Source organism: Chroicocephalus ridibundus, chromosome 3 (assembly GCF_963924245.1).
Source record: "Chroicocephalus ridibundus chromosome 3, bChrRid1.1, whole genome shotgun sequence".
NCBI classification, from domain to species: Eukaryota; Metazoa; Chordata; class Aves; order Charadriiformes; family Laridae; genus Chroicocephalus; species Chroicocephalus ridibundus.
In genome coordinates this window covers 41,717,713-41,737,482 of record NC_086286.1, presented here as the reverse complement: position 1 = coordinate 41,737,482, position 19,770 = coordinate 41,717,713, and the positions used below count along the sequence as shown (strand labels likewise).

The window sequence follows — 19,770 nt, the reverse complement described above, 5'->3', positions numbered from 1 at the left end:
CTGTAGCGAGGTGGTGGGCTCGCCTTCTCTGGAGGTACTGAAAATGTGCCCGGATGCCAACCTGTGCTGGCTGCTCCGGGTGCACCTGCTCTAGCAGGGGCTGGACTCGATGACCCACAAAGGCCCCTTCCAGCCCCTGCCATTCTGTGAAGAGCCAGCACCAGGAGACGGGTTTGTCAATGTGACTGAGACCAGCCAGGCTGCGGCTCCTCTGCCCGTGGTGGTTGGTGGTGGGGCCGGGGGCCTGGGCGGCCCTACGAGCTGGTGGCGTTCGGGGCTTCGGGCTTCACCGGCCAGTTCGTGGTGGAGGAGGTGGCGCGGGCGGAGGCCGGCGGGGAGCTGCGCGGCGGCCTGCGCTGGGCCGTGGCCGGGCGGAGCCGGGAGAAGCTGCGGGCGGTGCTGGAGCGGGCGGCCGAGAGGCTGGGTACGGGCCGCGGCCGGGGGGCGTGCGGCGCAGCGCCCTGGTGCGGGGCCCGCTCGGCCCCCGCGCCGCGGCCCCGTCCGGTGGCAGCCGCCGGCGGGCGGGCGTGAGGGGCCGGGGCGGGCCGAGGGTCGAAGCGGGGGGCGGCGGCTCGTCCCGGGGAGGGAAGGGAGCGGCGGTCGGTGACGGCGGTCTCCGGTGCGCAGGGAAGGCGGCGCTCGGGGCGGAGGTCGGCCTGCTGCTCTGCGATGTGGGCGACGCGGCCTCGCTGGCCGCCATGGCGAGGCAGACCCGGCTGGTGCTCAACTGCGTGGGCCCGGTGAGTGCGAGGGCGCGGGCGGTGCTCCCGCGGCCTCCAGGGGGCGCGGCTGCCGGTTTGCGTGCGGCCGGGCTGCCCGCTCGGCGGGCGGGAGGGCTGCCGCTGGGCTGCGGGCTGTCAGGAGCCGCCCGGCTGGAACGCGGCCTTTTGAAAGAGAACCGCAAGTGCTGGCGTGTGCTATAATCGCCTGAGGGTCTTCCTCGCTCCCGTTTCTGCAGGTGTAGTTCACGAAGAGTTCTCGCTGAAATACATCAGTGTTTGGTTTAAGTCTTTCCCAGGCAGTACAAGAAACTGCTTGAAAAGTGGGGAGGAGGTTTGGGTTGCGCTGCAGTGTGTAAAGTGGTGCTGGGGTGAAAAACAGAGCCAGAAAGAAGCCCATCGGCTTCTTCAGAGTTGAGGGCATCAGCTTCCTTTTATGTCTTAGGGGTGCTTTCTCAATATTTTGTTGCAAAGCCTCCTCTGATATGAGAAAACAGGTTTAGTAAGGGATGTTGCAGATAAAAAATGCCCTTAGTTTTTCTCAAAATTTAAACAGCGTTTTTAATTTTTTAAAACACTCCTATCTGTAGCAAATGGCTATATATTAGAATGATGTGCTAAAACATGCTGCTTCAGAGGAAAACAATTTCAGTTCCAGAGCAAAAGGATTTCTAAGAGTGGTTTACCAGTACCGGATTTTTGCTGAAATCACGGGTTTTGCAGCGCAGCTCACGGTGCTTGCTTTGGTTCTGTTGAAAGTGCAGGCACAGGGAATAAGCAACAGGGAGAAGAGAAAAGTCATGGGGCAGAAACTTAATTTTTAAGCTGCTGAAATACACAGCCTTGCTTTTGCTGTTTGTTGCCTAACCCGCAAGGGGTTTAGAAATGCTTATAGCCCAGAGCTGTCTTGTTAGATGATGTCCCTAAAAACAGATGTCAGAAAGAGAAAATGACGCTACTAATGAGTGATCTGCATACTGGTTTAAATCCATTTTTAATCATTCAGAGCTGAGCTGTACTGTACGGACGCCATAGTTACGTTGTTTTATTTACTCTGGAAGTGAGGGAAAAAAACAGCTGTGGAATTTGTTAGCTTTAATAATTAAGCATTGGATGTTCAGATGATCTGGATGTCCTGCTGGTAGCTCTGCTGACTAAAGAGGGAGGCTGAGTTTATAACCGAAGTATTTAAATCTCTAAAGCTAACCTTTTTGAATGCCCCACAGAAATCAAAGAGTATTTCTTTCTGGTTATTTATTAGGAACGTGAAATGTGCTTAACTGATTCGTGTCAGTGTGGAACAGTGTTAGGGCCACAGGGTGAAGTGTGACCTTGGGTTGTTTTGTCTGGCCGCAGACGAGACGGTGTGTCTGTCGTGTCTGTGTTTTGCAGGAGCCACCTGGCGAACATTCTAGAATACCAGCTTAAACCGGTCCTGTTGTTATCTGCATAGTGACCTGTAAGAGGGGGGATACGCCCATTTTTGGCAAGGGCCAACCATTTTAGAGGCAGTTATGAATATGTACTAGTATAGGAGATATAAACCAAAAATGGGGTCTGTAAGGTGTGTGTCTTGGTTGGGCAGAGACCCCCGGCACACGCAGCGCTGTTTGCTTGCCTTTATTCCTTTAATAAATTATAAATTCTAATTGGAATCCTGTTTGTGATTAAATCATTTATCACAATTTGGGGGCTCGTCCGGGAGGGTCTTAGTTCCTGAATTCTGACTTGATCTAGGAGGGGCGCCCCACCATTAGGTGGCTCCTGATCAGGTCAGGTCGGGACTAATGCCATCCTGAACCTGAGTAACGGCAAGCAAAGAAAAGATTTTGATTTTTATTTTTATAAGCTCCTTTGCTGGCTGCAGCAGTTTATTTTACCTGTAATTCTGCGCGCGAAGATCCGAACAAAGACGACGGAGTCGTAAGTATTTAAAGTGTATACCGTTCGGTTGGGTGGGATTCGGTTGCCTGTGTGTAAGAGTGTGATTGAGACGGAACCTGGTTCCGAAGTGATTGTGGAGGTCTTCTAACCGCGGTTCCAATCTCCCGCGAGGGACTTGGCCGGTGAAGGACCGAAGCGATTCCTATAGGATTCGTGGGTGGGTGATAGGTCCTAAACCCCCTGCAAGACACTCTTACTGGTAACCAAGGGCTGTAGGAATTGCCACAGTAAAATTCCTAGATGGGTCAGACAAAATCGAAGACCCAGGACCAGAGGAAAGGGAGCAAATTACCAGATATACCATTGGAAAGTCCATTAGGAATAATGATTAGGAATTGGAAAGAAAGGGGCCCCAGAAAAGGAAAAAGTAAATTAAAATTAGTTCACTATTGTATGATTGAATGGCCGAAGAAAACTTTAAAACCACATGTCTTTTGGCCTGGTTTTGGATCCTTAGAAGACTGGATTTGCCAGGCCTTAAATCTATATGTTAATTCAAAGGAACCTTTTAGTCAGGAGGAAAGTGATTATGCAGGATTATGGATCAGGACTTCACGTCCTTTTCCGGCTTCAATACTTACATTAAAAACGGATGAAAAGTCTGAGAAAGAAGAAGGAAACAAAGACAAAAAAGGGAAGGAAAAAGATGATAAAGGGGAACCACTGGATAACTTACCACCTCCATATCCTAACAATCCTCCTCCCAACGGCGGCTCTCCCTCCAGGGGCCGTAGTACCCCCACCAGTGCCACCGTTACCCCTGCCTCCACCACCGACAGCACCGGAATTAGATCGACCTCCGGCTGCATGTACGAGAAGTAGAACTGTCACATCTGGGGGAGCTTCTCCATATCCCTTACGAGAAGTACCCCTCGGAGGCAATCAGGGAGGCATCGGGTTTGTGGCAGTTCCATTAAATACCACAGATGTAAGGAATTTCAAGAAAGAAATGGGGACCCTATTAGATGATCCCCTTGGAGTAGCAGAAAAACTAGACCAATTTTTAGGACCTAATACTTATACCTAGGAAGAAATACAATCCATTTTAGGGATCTTATTTACTGCTGAGGAAAAGGGACAAAAATTTTTGTAGCAGCAGTAAAAGAAAGTCAGAAAAATCAGAATCCGTTTAGAGAGAAAAGGGAAAAAAGAATAGAGCAGACACCCAGAGGACAGCCTCATAGGGAGAGATTCACAATTCCTGTCTGTTACTACTGTAACAAGGGGGGACATGTTCAGAGGAACTGTCCTAATAAGCGAGAACAAGATGAGAAAATGTTCAAAGAAGAATAGGGGTGTCAGGGGCTATATCTTTTGGGGACTTAAACATCAACAGAGCCCTTGATAAAATTATTAATAGGTCCCCATAAGGAGGAGGTTTTATTTTTAGTGGATACAGAAGCTGAAAAATCAACCATTCAGAAACTTCCAAAAGGAATAGAGATAGGGAGGAATTATATGTCAGTAGTCGGGGCAAAAGGAGAACCTTTTAAAGTCCCTATCTTGAAAGATGTAGAAGTAGAAACAGAAAAGAAAATTTGTCTTAATGATTTACTTTACTCCCTGAAGCGGAATACAATTAACTAGGAAGGGATCTGATTTTGAAGTTAAACTTGAGCATTCAGAGTCAGGGGAACAAACTGCTGATCAAATTATATACTTTAACACAGGAGGATGAAGAAGCTATTAACCCCTCGATGTAGTATAAAGAAGGGGAAACTGGAAAAATAAAAATGGACCCCATAAGCGTTCAAATAATAGATCCACATCGTTCGATTAGAATCAAGCAATACCCTATACCCATGGAGGGTCGAAAAGGATTAAAACCTGTAGTTGACAGACTTTTAGAAAAAGGAACCTTGGAACCATGTATGTCACCTCGTAATACACCCATCCTCCCTGTAAAGAAACCGGACGGGTCATACAGAATAGTACAGGATTTAAGAGCTGTAAATCAGCGAACGATTAATAAATTCCCTGTAGTGGCAAATCCCTATACTTTATTAAGTCGTATTTCTCCCAGACATACTTGGTATAGTGTGATAGATTTGAAAGATGCTTTTTGGGCCTGTCCTCTGGACGAAGGATCTAGAGATTATTTTGCTTTCGAGTGGGAGGACCCCGAAACGGGACAGAAACAGCAATTAAGATGGACGGTATTACCACAGGGGTTTACGGAGTCACCAAATTTATTTGGGCAAACTTTAGAGAAAATCTTACAGGATTTTACATTACCCCAGGAGATAAAATTATTGCAATATGTAGATGATTTATTAGTAGCAGGAGAAACTGAAGAGGGGACCCGAGAAGCTACTATTAAATTGTTAAATTTTCTAGGGGAGAAGGGATTGAAAGTGTCCCGATCAAAACTACAGTTTGTAGAACAGGAAGTAAAATACTTAGGACATTGGCTAAGTAAGGGAAAGAAGAAACTAGATTCTGATAGGATATCTGGGATTCTATCTTTAAGACCCCCACAAACTAAAAAGGAGGTTCGGCAAATATTTGGATTATTAGGATATTGTAGATCATGGCTTGAAAATTATAGTGACAAGGTAAAATTTCTATATGAAAAATTAACTAGTAATCAACTTAAGTGGTTTAAAGAAGATGACCAGAAATTCGAGGAAATAAAAAAGGCATTAATACAAGCACCTGTATTGAGCCTCCCAGATTTAGAAAAACCTTTCCATCTTTTTGTGAATACATCAAATCAAACAGCATATGGAGTTCTTACTCAAGACTGGGCAGGAATAAAAAAAACCTGTGGGGTACTGTTCTAAATTACTTGATCCAGTAAGTAGCGGATGGCCTGCTTGTCTCCAAGCTTTGGTAGCTACCGCATTATTAATAGAGGAAGTTCGGAAAATTACCTTTAGTGCTCCTTTAAAAGTGTATACCCCACACAATGTCAGGAGTGTTTTACAACAAAAGGCAGAAAAATGGTTAATGGACAGCCGGATCTTGAAATATGAAGCAATATTAATAGACTCCCCCAATTTAGAACCGAGGGTGACTTCTGCTCAGAGTCCAGCACAGTTTTCGTTTGGAGAGCCATCAAAGGAAGTACAACATAATTGTTTAGAGGTAATTGAGACCCAGACTAAGGTGAGGCCAGACTTAAGAGATATACTGAGTTAGAAAATGCAGAAGTGTTATTTGTAGATGGCTCCTCCCGTGTGGTGGAAGGGAGGAGAAAATCAGGATATGCCATAATTAATAAAAATTTAGAACTTACAGAATCGGGACCTCTGAGTCCATCATGGTCAGCTCAAGCTTGTGAGCTGTATGCCCTTTGTAGAGCCCTGGAATTATTACAAGGAAAAAGCGGGACCATATTTACGGATTCTAAATATGCATATGGAGTAGTCCACACTTCTGGAAAAATTTGGGAGGAAAGAGGTTTAATTAATGCCCAAGGAAGGAATCTAATACATCAAGAACTAATAGTGAAAATTTTAAAGGCGTTAAGAAAACCAAAGGAGGTAGCAGTGGTACATGTGAGAGGACACCAAAAGGGGATTAGATTATCGAACCAGAGGGAATAACCTAGCCGATAGAGAGGCCCAGGAAGCAGCCCTGAGGACTCAGGTCACTAAAATTAATGTAGTACAAGTACAAGGAGACATTAGTGAAAAAGAACTAGAGGAGAAAGAAAAGAAATTTACCCCTGAGGAACAGGCAAAATTAGAGAAAATAGGAGCTAAGTCAGAACAGGGAAAATAGATGCTGCCCGACGGGTGAGAGATGTTGCCAAAAGCTTATGCCAGGCAAATATTATAACGATTACACACACAAACACATTGGGGTACAAAGGCGATAAGTGATCATTTCCTTAAACAATTTGGCTGTATTGGGATTTTTGAAATAGCAAAGAAAATCACGCGAGGGTGTTTAACTTGTCAAAAAGTAAACGAGAAAGTGTTTCGACAAGCAGCCACGAGAGGAAGGAAAACAGCTTATAGACCTTTTGAAAGAATACAAGTCGATTTTACTGAATTGCCTAAGGTAGGGAGAAGAAAATATTTACTAGTAATAGTAGATCATTTAACACAATGGGTAGAAGCTTAGCCTGTAGCACGAGCTACGGCACAGATGGTAGTAAAAATCTTATTAGAACACTTAATACCTAGATATGGGATAATCCACTATATTGATTCTGATCAGGGCACACATTTTACTTCTAAAATAATAAAATTATTATGTCAATCATTAGGTATTCAATGGGAATACCACACTCCGTGGCACCCACAAAGCTCAGGGAAAGTAGAAAGAATGAATCAAACATTAAAACAGCAATTGGCTAAATTAATGATTGAGACACAGATGTCCTGGACGAAATGCCTACCATTGGCACTATTAAACATAAGAACTAAGCCACACAGTGAGACTGGATTATCGCCATATGAAATGTTATATGGAATGCCTTATTCCCAAGGGATGCCCCTGGGGAATAATGTAGTTGAAGATTATAGTATCCAAAAATATATAATATCCATTGGAAAAAAGTTAAAAGAACTACGAGAGATTGGGATGATGGCTCAAACACCACCATTAGGATTTGACACGTGTCGCGAGTGAAAGGTCCAGTGAAGGAGTGGAGAGTCACATCTGAGCCCGGAGAAGCCAAGCTAACCATCAGACGAACTTAAAGAGACCTTCATCAAGAAGCATAAGCTAAGTTGCTGTGGGAATTTCATTGTAACTACTCCTGTAGAATTAGTGGACAGGGATAAATACCTATTAGGAAAAGTAATTTAGTCCATTGTGTAAACGGTGTTGTTTATTTTTAAGGGCAAAGTGTTCTACATGTTTTAAAATATATCATTTTCCAAAAAAGAAGTCAAGGATCTAGGAAACAGTTTAGAATTTCTGTGCATTCGCTGTGGGGCCACCACTCCCCTATATAACCTACCGTGGGTTAGGCTTTATTGCTGTCAATTTAATCAAAGAGTGTTTCTTGATTGAAGGTTACCCCTTAAAAGATTAAGGAAGAGGGCAAGACCGGAGGGGAACGAGTGGTGCGGCTTGAAAGGTCTTCCAAGGGCTGCAACCCCTTCAGGCTGTGACCGCCGATCACTATGGCCCTGACCGGACCTCTTCTGGTCCTATTTGGGGTAAGCTCCTTGACTCTGGTTATGGCAAACAACTGCAGCCAGTGCATAGTAACTACTAGGAGGGGACGGGTAAGTTCCCAGACTTTGGTTTATAATATCGAAATAAAAGAAAGAATAAGGGAATCGGTACAGCACAGACTACTATTTAACTCATTTTATCATGAAATAGAAACAGGAGTGGAATATGAAATTCCCACAGTTGCTAAAAATCTATTTGTAAATCTTGCTGAAAACATTGCTAAGTCATTAAATGTAACTAATTGTTATGTTTGTGGTGGAACAAACCAAGGTGAACGATGGCCATGGGAGGCTATGGAGAGCAATATTAGTAATCCTCAAATATGGAAAACAATGCGAGACAAAATACCAAGATGAGAACTGCTTTGTATCAAAATCGCTTAGCCTTGGATTATTTGCTGGCACAAGAGGGAGGTGTTTGTGGGAAGTTTAACCTTAGTAATTGTTGTTTAGAAATTGATGATGAAGGGGAAGCTGTAAATGAACTTGTAAAAGAAATGAAGAAAATTGCACATGTCCCAGTTCAGACTTGGACTGGAGTTGACCTAGAAGGATTCTGGGAAAACTTTACGGGAGGTGATTGGCTTACTAAAATCGGGATTGTTATATTGGGGCATTTGCAGGATTGTTAATAATTCCATGTTTTATACCTTGTTTTATTAGACTAATACACTCAGTTATACAAAGAATGCAGATAGCTACAGTACCTGTTGATTCAGAACCAGGGAAAGAGAAAACCCTTTCCCTGATGATACTAAAGACAAAAGATTCAAAACTAATACCCATTCGGCAAGTATTAACTCGGATGGAAACAAAAACACAAATCAATGCCATAGAAAAAGAAAATGGGGGATTGTGAAATGTGCTTAACTGATCCGTGTCAGTGTGGAACAGTGTTAGGGCCACAGGGTGAAGTGTGACCTTGGGTTGTTTTGTCTGGCCGCAGATGAGACGGTGTGTCTGTCGTGTCTGTGTTTTGCAGGAGCCACCTGGCGAACATTCTAGAATACCAGCTTAAACCGGTCCTGTTGTTATCTGCATAGTGACCTGTAAGAGGGGGGATACGCCCATTTTTGGCAAGGGCCAACCATTTTAGAGGCAGTTATGAATATGTACTAGTATAGGAGATATAAACCAAAAATGGGGTCTGTAAGGTGTGTGTCTTGGTTGGGCAGAGACCCCCGGCACACGCAGCGCTGTTTGCTTGCCTTTATTCCTTTAATAAATTATAAATTCTAATTGGAATCCTGTTTGCGATTAAATCATTTATCACACGAATGTCATTTTGTGGTGAGGACCTGACTCTTTTGGTTATAATAGCTTAAATGGCAAGACTAATACATCAGTATTTTCTGCTTTTATCATCCTATTGGATTATGTTTTTCTAAAGGTAATGTGATAAAGTTTTGGTCTTACAAACTGATTAGCCTTAATGAGATACCTGATGTCAGACAATTTACTTGCTGCTGGATATCAAGCGTTCCTTTCCGAGTGAGACAGAAACTTCAGTCGACTCCTTTGCAACTGCCTTTGGCATGCCTTGGGGACTTGTTAAGCTTGTTGAAGGTTTTTGGCTTCTAGATCACAATGATTACGAAGTAAGTATGGTAGAGTTGAGTTAGAGATACATGGCAGTACAAAGCTATAATCTAGAAAATGATTTTAAAACCCGATCTCTAACTTGTACAGAATTCACTGGCCCTGCTCTTTCATCCCGCTACAATCAAAACGGCGTCATGGCAGCACAAGAGAATTATTCAGTCCCTCCTGTGCCAAGGGGAGCATGGGCAAGCCCTCAGATACATCCAGCTGATGAGGCCACCCACGGCAAGCAGCGGGGAAGTGCAGCTTCTCCTCACTGTGTTGCTCTCCAATAGGTAAAGAAATACACCCCACCATTTTGTCACGCAAATCTTGTGAAAATGGAGAACAAAGAATAGAAATCATCATCCCCTAAGTTTCCTTTAAACTTTGAGTACAAGACTCTTGGGGCATCTCTTTGGTTATGCTATTAACATGCCTTTACGTCTGAAACATTAATTACAGGTGCATGGTGGAGGCTTGGGGTCTGTTGCACCAACATGCCGCTCAGGCAAACTTAGAAGACCTCTTAAAACACATGTACGAAATGTGCCGGGAGATGGGCCTGATGGAAGACTTGCTGAAGCTGCCTTTCACAGACACCGAACAAGTAAGTGGGAGCAAGGAAAAATGTTCATCGTCTCTTTGAAAAGAGAAAAGGCAGAGCCATAACAGATTTTTGGAATGAATTTTTTTTTCTCATAGGAGTGTTTGGAGAAGTTTTTAAGGACCAGCGCTGGTGTTCAGAATCTTGCTTTGTTTTTTTCATACCATTCTTTGAAACACTCGGAATAAGTTTCTACACCTTTGGTTACAGCTGAAGCTAAATGTTGACCAAAATATGTCACTACTCCAAAGCTACTCTATGAAGCTATAAATTAAATGTTACACACCACTGTTGACCCCTCGGAGAACAGTTTGTTTGCATCTGAGGAATAAACATGTATCTTTCCCATCAGCCAGTCTTACCATTCCGTGATTGAGATACGTATGTTATGCGTGGCTTAGATTACTGGAAGTTGTTTGTGTCACTCCTTCCTGTGGGATGACGAGTAGGTTGTATGTCATCGCTTGTGTCTTGCACGCAACTGTATTCTTCTAGCTGAGAGCAGGCTAGATGCCAATCCACAGGTTAAATTTCTGTGGGTTTTCTTTGTTTTTTTAATTTCTGCGAGTTTCAGTGTGCTCTCCAATTCCACAACTTTCATTTCACGGCTTTTATGACAAAAATTCTTGTCTAACCTCTATTTCTCAAAATAGCCAGATTACATTTTGTGTTACATGAACTTGTGTTCTGGATTTGTGACGCGTTTGCTGTTTTCTGGAATCATAGTTTTCCAGTGACTCAAACTTCTAAGGTGGTTTGGAAGTCGTAGGTCCTGCATTTGAAAACTGTCATGCGGCCAGGTGGTGTGCGTAGGTCGCTTTTTCTTGCTTGTTTTAATCTTCACATCATGTTGTCCAGGGTAATTTCCAGTTGTCCCGTATATTCAGGGCACTGGCGTTTCAGGAAGAACAAGGGAAAGCCTGCTATGTAGTAAGTTGTTTGCAAATTGCAGGTGATATCAGAAAATTGCAGGTGATAACAGGCGTATCAGAAGAAGGTTCTGCAGAGTGCCAGCATTGTTTTAACTTCAAGTTGTAGGCTCTGTTGCTATTCCAGTCTTCCTTCCACTTTGCTAAAAGTACCAGGTGAAATCGGTGTGTGTGGATGGGTAGAACTTGCCGCTGTTCTGTGCAGTGGAGGTGTTTTCCCACACCCGTAGAGGAAATCCGCTCACTAATGCGAAATAGCACGGAGAGGTCTGTGCAAGGAACTTCTTGTAATTAGTTAAAGTTTTGCTTTATGCTTTTCTTCATCAGAATGATCATGATCCTCGCTTGAGAGAGAGGGCAGTTGCCCGAAATTCTGCATTACCCCAATATGGCAAGATCCTTCCACGAGTTCAAAGGAAGCTGGCCGTAGAGAGAGCCAAGCCTTACCATTTGCCTGCGTCGGTCGTAAGAGAAGGTAACTTTTGGGGGGGGAAATATGGTGGAGAACTAACCACCTCTTTGATGGCAGCAGGCTGATATTTTTCCCCTCTTGCTTTCCAGTCTCAAGACCAACGCCATTATCCACAGTAACAAACCCAGCTAATGCAGGACATTTGTGTACTAGAGAAAATTTCCTCAGTGCTGTATTGTGCAAAACTGGAGAAGTCTGGGAAGGAAATGAGCAGGAAACCGGTTTCTCACGAGTTGATAGGTAAGCAGCCTTTTAACAAAGTTTAGTCTTGATCTACGTGTTATAAAGGTCACCTCACTCCGTACCGTTGTCTTGAGGTTATGTGGTCTTTTGTCCTTACTCGCCTGCCTGCAGTGAGGTAGTGGGGCCTCCTTCACTGGAGGTACCCAAAAGGCGCCTGGATGCCGACCTTTGCAGCCTGCTCCAGGAGAAAGTTCTCTCAAGTGTGCAAGCTTCTGTTAGGTGTTACTAACTGGTTTTGCTAGTTCTCAATAAAAATCGTCCTGTATTTTTTGTACTATCCATTGAAACACTAGGAATAAGTTTCTACACCTTTGCTTACAGCTGAAGCTAAATGTTGAACAAAATATGGCACTACTCCAAAGCTACTCTATGAAGCTATTCAATGTTACACACCATTGACGACCCCACTTAAAACAGTTTCTGTGCAACTGAGCAATAAATACACGTCTTCTTACTCAGACAGCCTTACCATTCAGTTGCTCAGATACGTTATGTTGTGTGCCAGAAGGAAGGTGCACCTGACTAAAGCCTTGTTTGGCTTTTTTGCACATTCAACATATTACATTTAAGAATCAATACTTCATAAGTACTGTGTGGAGAGACAGTTTTTCTGCTATGGTAATCTCATTTATGCAAATACATATATGTTTACATTCTGGGAAGTGTGTTTACAGGCTTTTAGGTAGCTGAAACTAAGACTATGATTACCATCAAGGTATGGGTGTACAGATACGGATAGACTTGATTGTGGGATCAAATAGTCCTGTTTTACCACCTCCTGCCCAGTGTCTGCTTTGTTTCTGCCCTTTTTGCTTAAAATTTGGCAGAGTTATAAAGAGCAGGAAGGAGGCTCGTAGTTGTCAGATGACTTTCCTACGAGTGGCGTGGTCAAATGAACTTGAGTTCCGGTACGTGTGGACTTCAGGGGAATGACAGTCAGTTACATTTTCCTTTTAATTCTAGACCTTGAGCTACAGGACCACCAGCCATAACACATCCTCTCCCTGGTGCAGAGTGGCGCGATGCATTTGTTGGGACGCCAGTTACGAAATCTTCATGGAAGCGTTCCAGCTATAGTACATCCACAGAATGAATGCTACCAAAAGGCCAACTTAGGGACACGACTAAGTGGAGAATTGGAAGTGGTCCCAGCGCAGAAATGTAGATACATTTTCTTCTGGCATGGGACTTACATGCCTCGTGCAGCTTGAAATGGGATTACTCTTGCCTCAGAGGCAGTGATTTGGGAAATTAAGTGTGAAATGTAGAGAAGTAATTACAAAAAGGAAATGCCTGTAACTTCTTCCTGGGCCTGATACATCACCTGAACAGCTGAGGGCTTACCCATATTTCTTGTTGATTGAATGTTTTTGTGCTGTGTCATGTCAGATTTCTTGAACGCAGCATGATCTTGTCCCCATTGATTTATCTGTTTTCCTCTTTTAAATCGTGTCTCTTAACAGGTTGCCTGATTTGATGGTCCATCCTGTTCCTTCATGTTCTGCAGCACAGTCACCATGCAGAGCTTCCACTTCGTTCATGCCATCCAGCCCACCGAGATCAAATATGCATGGTTCCATCTCACAAAATAATTTTTCAGGAGGCTCAGAGCTGAATTTACTTACCACTCCTCCTGTGGTTAAGGTTTGTATTAAAAAAACCAACGCAACACACCAGTGACAACCAACCAAACCAAAAGCTTGTAGACATAAAAAGCACGGGGCTTTTTTATCGTTAAGGTTTTCGTACCTTTGGAAAAAGAGCAGTGCAGGGGCTAAACATCCTCTCTGCTGGTACAAACTCGGTTTGTAATTTAAACTCTTACTTTTGACAAGGGAAGCCTTCTGTTTTGAACATTTAATGGGTTTTAAATTAAGTGCTTTTATTTCTTTTCCTAGAGAGCTAAAGTTTTGGCCACATCTGCTTCTGGTGTTCCTGGGTTTACTCCTCGGTCTATTCTCAGATCCAACCTTCGCACCACTCCCCTAGCTACTCCCTCCGCGTCTCCGGGACGATCGGTCACTCCTCCTTTACGAGCAAAGAAACCTAGAGTATCATTCAGGGAGGAGAACTCGAACGCAGAATGGACTGTTGGGGTAAGTTGGGCTGCAGTGAGTGATTTTTTTTCCAGTTAAAGTCTTTATAGACTGTGTTTGGATTTGGATTTTTATAGAGTTTGCCTGCCTCCTTAAATTGAGAACTGGAATTGCAAATCAGAATGGCAGACTTGAATTTGGCCCAACACTGTAGAGAAGATGGTTCTAGACTTGGGAAACTTAGGGCAAACTGCTTACTGCTTTCTTGTTCATAGATTTGTAAGTGTAAAAGGAAAGCTTATGCAGACTGGTATTTCTTGGATTTAGTTTTGAAGCATGGCGCGTTGCTATAATATGATGCTTTAGCAACTTTTGACAAAGCAGGAGGCAAGAAAATGAGCAGGTTCTATGGAGACTGGAAGCTGCTGTTGAGGGGCTTCTTCCTTCTGCCGGTGTTGGCTAGCTCTACAACTTAGAGGGCTGGGAAAAGATCTTTACACGTGGATTAAATTATCTTGACCATCTGAGTCCCTGGAAATACGTAACAGATACTGCCTTTGTTCGCACCATAAAAACACGAGGTGGAGCTATTTAGAATATGCTGTGTTGTCTCAGGCAATCCAAGCGGCTCCTTAGAGTGCAGGGTTGAGCTGTCGGATGTGAGAGCTGGCCAGTTTGACAAAGTGTTGCCGACTGGAACTTTCAGCTTTTCTCTCATCGCTGCCTTTTACCCTGTTAGATGGTAAATGGAGCACGCGATGGCGTACACTGAACACTCTCTTCTCTGTCCCTTAAACGCAGAAGCTGTCGTGTGTAGCAGAGAGTACACTGTATGTTTCTAACGTCACACCCAGCAGTGATCTGAAAGGAAAAGCAGCATTTCACTGTCCTTGGTTTCATCTGGGTCAGTTTGAAGCCGGTCTCTTTGGTAATGACTATTGCATGAACAGGCTTTTTTTTAACTTCGGTGACTGAAGATAGTGTGGTTAATAAGTGTTGCTTTGCCTTCAAGAAAAGGCACAGTGGCTTTCCTTAAACGTACTGGGTGTGTTATCTGTTGATTTCTGAATTTCAGCTTTTAGGTTGGTGTGAGAGTTTGAGATGGAAGGTTTGTTTTTGTGGAGGGAAACTGTAATGCTTTCGGCAATACCTTTGTCATGACTTGTTCATGAAAGAAACATTCATGTGTGTTCTGTAGAAGCGTAAGAACTTGTGAATAAGTAATGTTTTTCTTGCCTTAACGTAGGAGCTTCCGACTAAAGAGGAAGAGGATGCCGAATATACAGAGTCTGTGGGAAAGCAAAAATTGAAGAGAGGTAGAACTGCAAAATCAAAAATGAAGAAAGCAAGCAAGTATGAAAAGCTTTTTGAACGCTTACTTGCATTCCTTTATTTTGGTAGCAATTCAGCTTTTGGCCACCTCACTTGCTCTTCCTCACTTGGCGGTACAGTTCTGCTCTGACTTTGCGAGCCTGTCCAGCTTGCTGGTCTCCTGGGCACCGTTTTCCCCACTTCACGGTTCAGTTTTCTATTGGAACCAGAAGAGGGAGGGGCTAGGAAAGGCCAAGTGGGTGCTACTCTTTGCAGTGATGGCGTGCTCTCCTGTCATTCCACCTTACGAAACCACGCTCTTACGGTCTTTAGTTCCCCATAGAAGGCAGGAGTGGGTCAGACGACGAGTAAAGAGAACGTCTTGTTTCTGGCCGTGTTTTCCGGTTCCTTCTGGAAAACCGTCTGAGGAGAGTTGCCTCTTAAAATCAGGGCGTGGGGGCGCTCAAAAAGCTCACGCGAATACTGAGTGAGAATGCTTGGGACAGTCTGGTAAGGAACGAAAGCAAAAGGAAGCTTGTTTCTGTATGTTTTCTGCCTTGACCCTATCTTCAAAGAAGCCCATAAATAATTCTTTGGCATCGATTTTGTAATTCCAACATTGCAAAACGTTTTCCTCTACTGAATACTGTTGGTAATCAAAAAATCAATTTGATACTTCTCTTTCTTTTCAGGACCACAAGAAAAGGAGGCTCTTGGTCACCTCCACCGGTGGAAATAAAATTCGTCTCTCCTTTTGGAAGTGCACTGGATAAAGCCTGGATCGTATTGCAAGAATATGCCCAGTGTGCAAATATGTCTGAGGATAACCGAGCAGTTTAATCCCCCATCAGAACTTCCCCTCGTGGAACGCTACTCTCAGGCTTGTTATTTCAATAAAATTGTTTGCTGCAATTTCATCAGTTCCCATGTAACCACTCGTAAATAGCTTTGTTGTTGATTTCTGGTGGGGAAAACAAGCTACGGGCAGAAACCAATCCATAGGGTCTCACGAGTCGTTTACTTCTTCTCCGTAGTCTTCCTGGTACAGAACAGGTTTCTTTTTGGCGTTGGTGAACTTAATACTGCGAAGCTTAAAGCTTGATGCCGGTGTCTGCCAAGTAGCGAAGGGTTGTTACAAATCTGCTGAGCCGGGGCTTCGTCCTTCCTGGCGGCAGGAGCCCGGCCTGGTGCACCCCAGACCTGGGGGTGTCTCTGTCCCAGACCCTTGGATGCGGCTGCTGCTTTCCCGTTTGCAGGTCAGGCCAGTAGCAAGGCTGAGGGTGCACCACACACATGCACGACAGCAACGCGGCTGGCTACGCAGGCTGCCAGAGACGGGGCCGTGCCTTTACCACCTGCCATCTTGCACTGGGGCAGCTCACAGAAAGCCGCCTCTCTGGCTTGTTGCAGTTGAAGCTCACGAGTGACACCAGAGGCATGCTGTCACTCTGCAGGTTCCCCCACGCAGCCACATTTGCAGAGCCCCAGAGGATCAGCAGAGCCTTGAGCCCAGCTGTCGTCTGTGCCCCAACTCTGGGCTCCGTCTCTGACTTCTGGCTGAGACACCGCATCTTTCCAGAGATGGCTTTTCCTCCTGCTCACTGGCTAGCCCACCCTGAGGTCTGCTAGCGGTTTCCTCGTGCACATTTGGCTAGGGGAAAATACAACAAAAATACAATAAAATGGTGTATTGAAACGTATGTTACGATGGAGTTTAGAAAGTCTTCTCTGATAAGAGAAAACAGTTTTAGTAGGAAATGTTGAAGATATAAAATCCCTTCGTTACTCTTAAAATTTAAACACCGTTTTAAATTTTTTAAAACCCTCCTATCTGTAGCAAATGGCTTCTTACTAGAATGATGTGGTGAAATATCCTGTTTCAGAGCAAAAGGATTTCTAAGAGTGGTTTACCAGTACCGAATTTTTGCTGAAATCACGGGTTTTCCAGCGCAGCTCCTGGCTATACAGGAGTAGTACTTAATATCTGTGACTTGGGATTTTTTTTCAAAGGTGTTCTGTTTGTTTTTTTTCTCCACAGACACATTGCTTTTAAAAACTTGAGAAGAAAAGAAGACAGCTCTGCCTTTGAGAAATGGTCCCTGTCCTCATGTGCAGCACTGGCGTGGGCACATCCAGTTGCTCAGAGTCAGTTCCCTTATCAAGTGCTGATCAAGACAAAAGCCCAAACCCAGTGTAAGTAAGGCTATTGCAGGCAGGAGGGAGAAGAGTTTCTGCTGGCTGGGAATGAGTGGCGGATCCGGAGCACACAGGCCACGTGGGAGTCCCGTCCGGAGGAAGCCTGGAAGGAGTGGGAGCACCAGTACGTTGCTGTGGCTCAGGCGAGTTTCCCAGTAACGGGCATTGCGGCCAGATCCATGAACCTCTGGTCTTCTGAGTCTGATGTTTTCCCCTTTTTGTCATCTTTAAGATTTGTTACTCACGCCCCTCTCTGCCCTTCCTTAATAAACCGTGACTCCAGGTCTGGAACTTCTGCCAATAGAAAGGAAGCGTGGCGTCAGTCTTTCAGATCTAATAATTGCTTCCTGATCATGTTTGATAAAATGATGGGGGTTTGATAAAAATTAGGGACTTAATTCTGTCGGGAATGCTGAGCCCTGTGTGGGGTGTATGGCTAACCGGGGTCGTTGAGGTGCTCCCTCTGGATGGTTGTATCGGTCTTGGCTGGCAGCTGGCACAGGCGTTTGGGCACACAGTACCGTACCCTGTTCTGCTGAGGACAGCTTCTTGTTCACCTGCTGCATCAACTGGTTTTCCTGCATTGATCTGCCTGGGGTTTGCTTTGTTAAGACAGTGAAACGAACATAATCAGGCTTCTGTTAATTTTGTGCCTTCTACCTAGGAAGCTGTCGGATACAGTTTTAGAGAACTAATGGTGACAGGGCTTTGCTGGTGTGGTATTGCTTGACTTGTGTGGTGGAGAGAAGCCTTAAATTGGCAGGAGAGAGTCACCAACAAGCCGGGCCTGTTGCACGTGTTGCAAATGCATTTGCAGTTGGGCTTGTCAGGTTGCTCTTTGTCAAAGTATGTTTCAGAATGAGATAGGCAAAAGCCGCCTGGACACGGTCGTGGGCAGCCTGCTGTAGGTGACCCTGCCTGAGCAGGGGGGCTGGACCAGAGGACCTCCAGTGATTCTGGAAGGCCTTTCTCTTCATTGTGATGCTGGGATTCTGGAATTCGTGCTGGGATTCTGGAATTCGTGCTGGGAGAGGCGAGCGGTGTGGTGTGCTGGGAGTGCCTTGCTCACCACTGTCTCCCTGTGCTGGGAAGGCTGCGTGTATGTTCTGTCCTGAGACACTCAGCGCCTACGTCTGTCTGTCCAGGTGCACCGAGCAAGGTAAAAAAGAGCGTAAGGTCAGAAGTGCCTTTGGGAACTGCTGCGAGCTTCGCCACGGTAGACGGGGACTGCAACTCTTGAAGGGAAGTATAGTCGTGTTGGGGAATAACCGCAGGAGGTAGCTGGGTAAAGTGGCTCCAGCGTCAAGTTCTGATCTGTGTTGGTTTTGTTTGTTTTTTCATGGAGAGGGATGTCACATCTGTGGTCTGCATCAGACACAGGGTCTTCGCTGTTGGGGGCTGTTGGGGTAGAGAGCTGAAATGCTTTCCTCGTCTCACCTTCTGCTGTAGCTTTGTGCTTGTGGAGCATCTGCACAAACTCGGCAAGACAATCTGTAGGCTGCACTTGAGTGAAATAAGGCCGATTGTAGGATTCTGGTACAGACCGTCTCTGTCACGCTGGTGGCTTTTTAGACTACAGCTTAGGGCTTGGATGAAATGTAGGGTTTTTGCCTAAACCGCCGGGAGCGGGGAGGCTTTCTGCCTAAGCGGGAAAGACCTGACCCGGTGGTACTCCCTAAATCACCTGCTCACTCACTCGCTAAATCCTCTTTCTGCAGGAGTAAAATCCGGCAAAGTGCAAATTCACTGAACCTGACGACTACGAGAGTGCAGAAAGTGACTTTTCCATCTGCTGCTCCTCCAGTGCTTGTGAGTTGCTTCCTGTTTCTCTGGGGAAAATGTCATGGAACCAGTCATGAACAACAATTCAAAAATTGGTATAACTTTTATAAACCCTTTTATAACCCTTCCCTGAAATCACTTTAGCTTCCACCTCTGGCGGAATGAAAGAACGACGCCTGTCAGCTGCAGCCTTTCCCAGAGAGCTAGGGAGTCTCTCCGTGCAAGAGGGAGTTAAAAGTTGCCTTAAAAGATGCCTGACTGTGTCCTGGGTGGTGTCCTTTCTAAAAGTGAAGGGGTTTTTAGCCCTCCCTGCAAACTGAGTGTGCCGTTTCACCCGGGTATGAGCTAGCAGCCCGGGCTGACTGCCACAAAAAGGAGATGGACAAATTCCCTCTCCTTCTTCCCGATGCGTGGTCCTGCCTCCTTCCTTGTGCCACCTCTTATGCTTGCTGGTTGTCTCTGCAAGGCAGTTGAGCTCTCGAAGCTGGTGGAACACCACCTGCTTTTCTGGGTGAGTTTCCTGCCTGCTCAGGGAGTGAACTTGGCTCCTAAAGTGCTCTAAGGCACTGTTAAGGCAGTGCGAGGTGAGCCACAGGAGTACGGTAGTAGAACAAAGGAGCAGATGGAGAGATGGGAGGCGGCGGCAAGTCCTCTCTTTTGGTGGCAGGGAAGTCAGCATGTTTTGTGAAACCATCTCTTCAGCTGCGGCTGGCCATATTTTTAGCTTTTTCGTCAGTAAGCCCATTGCATTGTTGGCCCTTGAAACGGATTTTCAGGTACTACCGTCAGTCAAAACTGACGTCCCTGAACCCTGA

General features: G+C 45.1%; 2 protein-coding genes across 2 annotated transcripts; both read left to right on the top strand.

The window, feature by feature from the left end:
- Positions 1-43: 43 nt before the first annotated feature.
- Positions 44-9,207, top strand: LOC134512966 (saccharopine dehydrogenase-like oxidoreductase). The gene is made up of 5 exons (XM_063328893.1): positions 44-79; positions 196-424; positions 628-740; positions 2,569-2,642; positions 9,189-9,207. Exons 1-5 carry the CDS (start codon positions 44-46, stop codon positions 9,190-9,192), a joined length of 456 nt encoding a protein of 151 aa, XP_063184963.1. The 3' UTR covers positions 9,193-9,207.
- Positions 9,208-10,424: 1,217 nt separating this feature from the next.
- Positions 10,425-16,741, top strand: LOC134512964 (protein ELYS-like). The gene is made up of 7 exons (XM_063328890.1): positions 10,425-10,469; positions 11,243-11,390; positions 11,477-11,627; positions 13,094-13,274; positions 13,529-13,726; positions 14,913-15,019; positions 16,732-16,741. Exons 1-7 carry the CDS (start codon positions 10,425-10,427, stop codon positions 16,739-16,741), a joined length of 840 nt encoding a protein of 279 aa, XP_063184960.1.
- Positions 16,742-19,770: the final 3,029 nt, after the last annotated feature.